The 7,456-nt window shown below is 38.5% G+C and overlaps 1 protein-coding gene across 1 annotated transcript in view; it reads right to left on the bottom strand.

Moving 5' to 3' along the window:
• Window positions 1-7,456, bottom strand: part of RAB2A (RAB2A, member RAS oncogene family) — a 116,595-nt gene that overhangs the window by 25,032 nt on the left and 84,107 nt on the right. The window contains exon 6 of the mRNA XM_003802167.3: window positions 966-1,077. Coding sequence (XP_003802215.1) covers window positions 966-1,077 — 112 coding nt within the window. The remainder of the gene's footprint in view (window positions 1-965; window positions 1,078-7,456) is intronic.

The raw sequence follows: 7,456 nt of genomic DNA, 5'->3' as shown, positions 1-7,456 counted from the left end.
AGAGCTGGACTTAGAATGTGGGAACTAAGTATTACTTTGGGTAAACTACTTTTTTTCTTAGTCTCATTTCCTAGCTTAAAAAATTAATAGTACAACAATTCGTTTATCTTAGAGAGGATAAACTGTTCAATCATTTACTTATTGTATATAAACACCGTATCTAAACATATATTGCATAAAAGAATATACTATGTTCAAAAAACTTTCAACAGTTCAAGTTGATCAATGGAAATAACTGAGAAACTACAAATTTCATCTATTGAAGATAGCAGGATGTTTATATTTTGTATAATGTTACTTAGCAATAATACAGTACCTTCCCTATTTAAGCAGAAGTGAATATAAATAGCTACATTTATTTGAAATCTACATTTCTAAATTTCCTTAGGGTTCTTTTTTCCCCTTCTATGCAACACAAAAAAGTTTTTGGGGAAAATATGTCCAAAGATGTGTTAAAGTGAGCAGGCTTCAAGAGACAGTTAAGAATATAATTTAAGAGTCTGACAGAAGATGAATATTATAGGGCATTTCAAAGAGAAGAAATTTTCCTACTTTATGATATTCAAAGGCTACATAAGAGAGGGCCCCATATGGTGGCTCACGCCTGTAATCCTAACTCTATGGGAGGCCGAGGTAAGTGGATTGTCTGAGCTCAGAGTTTGAGACCAGCCTGAGCAAGAGCAAGACCTTGTCTCTAAAAAAAATAGCCGGGGTTTGTAGTGTATATAGTCCCAGCTACTTGGGAGGCTGAAGCAAGAGAATTGCTTGAGCCTAAGAGTTTGAGGTTGATGCCACGGCTCTCTCCTGAGGGCAACAAAGTGAGACTCTGTCTCAAAAACAAAACAAAAAAAGGCTATCAGAAAATAAAAACTTATGAAAGAAATACCAATTAATAAATGTGAAGGTATTTCAATATGTCTATTAAATAAAAAGAAAGCAAACAATTAAAAGGGTCTCCTGTTTACCTCTTCTACATTGGAAGCAGTCTTAGCAGAAGTTTCCATGAAGATAAGTCCATGTTCTCGTGCAAAAGCTTCGCCTTCTTCTTTTTTTACTTCTCTTCTAGATTCTAAATCACTAAATATGGGAAAGAAAGAGTCATGTTATTAACTAAAATGGTACAAACAGAGGCATCTGTGGAAGGTGCATCATGATAGTCAAACTTGTACTAATAACTCTTTCAACTAATTTTTAACAGACAGTGATTAACTACATTATTCTGGGTATTATGATGGTCAAAGTGTTTAGAATGCACTGTGTAGTTTCAAATCTGACTTAAAAGTCCCAGAATGCTAGTAACTAGCAGCAACCTAAAAGGAACCTTCAGTCCAATACCCTATTTTTTAGTACAGTGAGTTTCCACAGCAGAAAATCATTTTGCTTAAAGTAACAATTTGAAATAGCAGGACTACACTATTTCCTCATCTGCTAGCCAGACTGAGTTTTATGAATGTGATTAAAATATAGCACTCAGAAGCTACAGGTAATTGTTTAGCAAAATCCAAAGTGCTAAAGAAACATGAGATCATTGCCCCATCAGTTTAACTCCCAGTTTCTTCTTAAAGCAAACCTGTAATAAAAAGGGGGGAAGCAGTAGAGGGGTAGGAGGGAGGGATGAAGGCAGAGAGGAGTCTAAATCAGAAATATTGGATGAAACCAGTGATATTCATTTTCAACATACTGGATTATATTCATGAGGTAGGGAGAAAAAAGTAGCAGTCTCTTTCAAGTGTGTTTTATTGTAAAAGATAAAAAACTTCACAATTATATAAGATGTATTACTTCTTATTGATTTATACTTACTGTAATCATATAACATTTATACACAGGAAAGGATGTAGAGTAATATAATGTCCATGACTTCCAGCTATCCTTGACATATTGACAGATTTTGTGTTTCTTTCCTTTTAAGAAGTAAAATCAGTAATAGCTGAATAGCCTCCTGTGTGCCCTGCATGAGTCCCTGATCCCATTCTCCTACCTCTTACTCCAAAGGTAACTACCACCTGAATCTTGTGTTCCTACGTTCATATTTATACTTCATGTTTGTGACCATAAATAGAGAGTATTTCTTTGGAATGTTTTGAAGAATTCAGATGTAGCCACTGTCCTACGCTAATTTGCAACATTACATTTTTCAAATTTCTTCAGACGATACACATAGAAATAGTTTCTTAACATTTTACTGCTGCATTATATTCTACTGTATAAATGCATTAGAACTTATTTTTAATTCTACGTTGGACAAAGTTATTTATAACTTCTTATTGTTACAAAGAATGTTATGATAAACGCTTTATATATTTTTCTGGGTACAGTGCCAAAGTTTTTCCAGGAGATCATTTTTCAAACTGTCATGATGCAGTGACTTAAAAATCACTTTAATAGGTCATAACCAGAATTAAAAAAATAGAGAGAGTGTATCAGCCAGTGTTTCATAAAATTTTTGTTTTATATACACATATAATTCATGAACATTTTATTATATTTGTAGGTCTATACACAATTTATGTACTAGGTCATGGTATAAAATGTATTTCTTACCATAAATAAAAATTAAAAAACCATAAAGTCAAATATAAAAACTTGAGACATCGTATTTGAAAATGTATTATACTTAGCAAAAACTGCTTTCAAAAATGCCTCAGCAAAGAAAGCATATGACATTTGAAAGAAAAAAACTATAGCAGATGTATAGAAAACACACATTAATGGAAGAGAGAAAGTAAAGAGATTAATGACCGATAAGCCATGGATGGTAGGGTGGACTAATAATGTATATAGCAATGAGAAAACAAACTTACTAAGTTCAGCAAAATTTGTGCTGTTCAATTTTAACTGTGTGGGAAGTTACTGAGGAATTAGGGCAAAGCCAGGAGTTTTCACTTAACTTAGTAGACACACAGTCATTTCCTTAACCATTTTTTGGTTTTGGTGGTGTTTTACTTCTTCTAACCCTCTTCCTTTTCCTTCTCCTCCTCCCCGGTTCCACCTTTCTCTCTTCCCTTTTCTGTTTTTCTTTCCAATATTGACTACATGATATGCTGCAAAAGCATTAATAGTATCATTTAGGATAAGAAAAGACTACAAATAAGGAAGTCCAGCAATATAATATTTCCTATCTACTTTACTTTTTCTTTATTAGGATAACTTTTTTTTTTTTTTGAGACAGAGTCTCACTTTGCCACCCATGGTAGAGTGCTGCTGTATCTTAGCTCACAGCAACCTCAAATTCTTAGGCTCAAGCAATCCTCTTGCCTCAGCCTCCCGAATAGTTGGGACTACAGGCGCCTGCCACAACACCTGGCTATTTTTAGAGACAGGGTCTCCTTCTTGCTCAGGTTGGTCTCGAACTCCTACACTCAGGTGATCCACCTGCCTTGGCCTCCCACAGTGCTAGAATTATAGGCATGAGCCACTGTGCCCAGCCTTATTAGGACAACTTTTAAAGTGCTTTCCTAATACTGAGTTTAAAACATCCTTATGACAGTATCCAATAGTCCTTTATTCTGGTTCTGCTATCTGTGACAGTTCAAGACTAGCCTCTTGAACTATATTTGCTATTACATCTATGACTACTAGTCCAAAACTACTATCAAATCTTAAATTGTGTTTAAAGAAAATTCTTGATTTATTTTTTTATTTGTTAACTTTGAGCATTTTTATATTCACCATGATTCTGGGTGTATTTCTCCAGATTGGAAATGTCTTCCTTAAAAGGTGTTTCCTATTCTTGAGCATAGAACTCCAAAGATAAATAGAATTTTATATATTCCATCTATAATTTGGACATTATTTTCAAAATGTAACTAAAATAAAATACCTCCGTTTCCTGGGCATAAAATCACATTGTTGTGTTTGCCTACTTTCTCCTGTTGAGTCCCATTTAAGTTGCTCACATTACTTACATACTTTTCCTTCCTAAAACCATTGTTTTAATTTATATCCCCTTTTTGTTTGTGGTTTGTATTATCATCTTTTTACTAATACTAAAAATTTTCATCTTTTTAAACTCTGACTCCTTTTCTTATGTAACCAATTTAAAATGCTGTAGTAAGAAAAAATTATGTCATCTGTTACTCCAATTAGGCCATTGCCCTTCTCAAATCTCTTCACTGGTTCCCTACCTACTTAATGCATCTAATTCAAAAATTGCTTATTCCCTATTTTAATGTCTACCTCAATTCACCTTATCCAATAATAATTACCTCTTTTATTTTTCACTATTCTTATATTCTTCATTATAAGGTCCACTGATTTATTATTATAATCATTAGAAACATCTCTTATTTTTCCTTCTCACATTTGAACTATGAGCTCCTCATAGTAAGTAACCACATTTAAGCCACCAGCAAGCTGCCACTAATGTTTCAGACACAAGGGGAAAAAACTATTAAAAGTATGAAAATTCAGGAGGTGAGGCAAGATGGCTGACTGAAGCCAGCTTTCAGCAGAGGCTCCCATCCAGAGGAGAAATAATGGCCAGAACCAACCCAATAAAGTAGAAGACTGGGAGCTGAGCTGAGAGAGAGGATTGATAAGTTTGCATCAACCCTGCTGAGGCAAGCTGGGACTCCAAGGAAACAAATTTCAGGTACAAAACCCATCCCAAAGAGGGCAGAAATCCTTCCCCTCCCCGACTTCATGAGAGTAGCTTGAGGCGAGTATAGAACAGAGTACCTTTTGTTTCACCAAAGGGGAGAGATACTGCTACAAACCCTCGCAGCCTCTTGCCTTGGCCAAAAGTTGAACTAATATTCACTCTACCTTCCTGAACTCCCAATCCACCCTTCCTACCTCTCCTGGAGGTCTGGGAGACTACCCCTTGCAGAATCTGGAGTGTCTGGCAGATTTTTGCTACAGTGGGGCATCTCATGAGCTGTAGGGACAGTTGCGCTGAAACTGTAACTTTAATAGAGGCGGGGAGTCACAAGTGGAGAGAGACTTGCCCCATGTTGGAAAGAGCACAGTGGGACCCATGCCACAGAACACCAGGGACCTGGTGGCACTGCTCTCTGGCTCCCTGCCCAGCCCTTGTGCCCCAATGCCAGTGGCTGGTGGCTCTGCCCTCTGGCTCCCCACCCAGTTCCTGGGACCTGTGCACAGCAGTACCCTAGACTGGCAGTGCCACCCGTGAAAGTGCAGGCGGCTCCATGGTCCCTCGCACTGGGGTCAAATTTGGAAAAGACACCTCCCCAATTCTGTGGAACACAGAAAGGAACCTGATCTGACCTTCAGGGGTTCCAGAGGTGGAGTGTGGCCAAGGTAGATGCGTGGTCTCTGGGCAAGAGAACCACAGTAACCCCAGCTGGGTACAGATGCAGGTGGAACACTCCCCAGTTTCCAATGATCACCAGAGGGAATCAGGCTTGAACTAGTCCTGCCTGCAGGTTGCACAGTGAGATGGCCTGGTCAGGAAAGCACTGCCCCCTCTTTGACTTAGGTGCAAATCCCTAGTGTACTTGAGTATTAGAGAGAGCTGGGCTACAGCCCTGTGGGGTAACCAGTGACTGGGGATGATGGTAATGCAAAGTGGGAAAGAGGCACTAGACCCCCTGGAATAATACTATTGCTAGGTGGGCCTTTATGACTTCACAGACCACTAGAGCAAGTCACATGTGAGCTGCCAGTAGACCTCGGCTGTCCAACTGCTGGAGGCCTTTTGAACTCTCTCACTTGATCTGTGTTTGTGCTGACCAGGACGACTGGTTTGGAACTCTTGATCTAGGCCGATCACCTGGGGACTCTTATACATGGTTGTGTTGTAGAGGGAGGGAGGGTATCTCCTCTCCCAGTTATTGCCAGCGGGGTGCAGGGTATCTTAATTGCTTGTATTCCTCCACAGCTGAGACTTCAACCCAAAGTCACTGATCCACTAGGACTGGTCAGAGTCCAGCTAAATACAAGACAGACCCACCTAGCCCCATCAATTAAGTGGGTCCCGAGAGTCTCAGGCTGTAGTACTGAACTGGACCTTGGTAAAGCCATAGGGGGAAAGCCGCCATCACCAGTCCCAGCACTCTGGTAAAGGGCTGATTCATTCCATCTCCAGGAGTCCTCAATTTAATTCCATTTTACCAGCCTCTCTAAACAAATGGAAAATAACCATGGGGCAGAATCAGCAGAAAAACTGGGGTAACATGAATAACCAGAGTAGATCAACTCCTCCAAGGTACGACAAAGGAGATACAACAGAAGATCCTATTCATAAACAAATGGCTGAGATGTCAGAAATTGAGTTCAGAATTTGGATGGCAAATAAGATTAACAGAATTGAAGTAAAATTGGAATTAGAAGTTCAAGGAGTAATTCACAAGTTGGCTCAATAATTCAAAGACAAAATCACCAAAGATTTTGACAAACTGAGGCAAGAATTTGCATCCCTCAAAGACCTGAGAAATACAGTAGAATCCCTCAGTAATAGGATGGAGCAGGCAGAAGAAAGGACTCAGACACTGAAGACAAAGCTTTTGAAAGCTCCCAAATGCTCAAAGATGAAGAGAAATGGAGAGCAAAGACAGGTAATTCCCTGAGAGAGTTGTGGGACCACTCCAAAAAAGCAGACATTTGCCTTATTGGAATTCCTGAAGGTGATGAGAATGATCTGAAAGGAACAGATGCTCTCCTCTGAGAGATAATTGGGAATTTCCCAAGCATGGCAAAAGATACTGAAATTCAGATAGCAGACAGTTTCAGAACCCCAATACAACTCAATCCAAATAAAGCATCCCCTAGATACATTGTAATTAACTTTGCCAAAGTTAATATGAAAGAGAAAATCCTGAAAGCAGCCAGACATAAGAAAATCATAACCTACAAGGTGAAGAATATTAGAATGACTGCAGATCTTTCTGCTGAAACTTTTCAAGTCAGAAGAGGATGGTCATCAACCTTCAATCTCCTAAAACAAAACAACTTTGAGCCCAGGATCCTGTATCCAGCTAAACTGAGTTTTGTTTATGATGGAGAAGTCATATACTTTAATGACATTCACATTTCAAAGAAATTTGCCATAACTAAACCAGCTCTGTAAGATATTCTCAGACCCATCCTCCATAATAACCACCACAATGCTTCACCACCAAAGTAAACTCATTCACAAATTATTGATCAAAATCCAACTTCCACAGTGATGAAAGGATTAAAAATGCCCATTGGTCCTTTGAAAAACCTGACATCCAAAATACAATGAGGCTTATCAATACTCTCAATTAATGTGAATGGCTTAAACTGTCCACTAAAGAGACACAGATTGGCTGACTGGATACAAAAACTCAGGCCAGATATCTGCTGCTCACACAAATCTCATCTTATCTTAAAGGATAAACACAGACTCAGGGTGAAGGGATGGACAACTATAATCCAAGCCAACGGAAAACAGAAAAAAGCAGGAGTTGCAATTTTATTTGCAGATATATTAGGCTTTAAACCAACAAAAGTAAGGAAAGACAAGGAT

The sequence above is a fragment of the Otolemur garnettii genome, unplaced genomic scaffold (genome assembly GCF_000181295.1).
Source record: "Otolemur garnettii isolate 467f Iridium unplaced genomic scaffold, OtoGar3 scaffold00234, whole genome shotgun sequence".
NCBI lineage: Eukaryota > Metazoa > Chordata > Mammalia > Primates > Galagidae > Otolemur > Otolemur garnettii.
The sequence above is the reverse complement of the archived record's forward strand: the minus strand, read 5'-3'. Positions and strand labels throughout refer to the sequence as shown.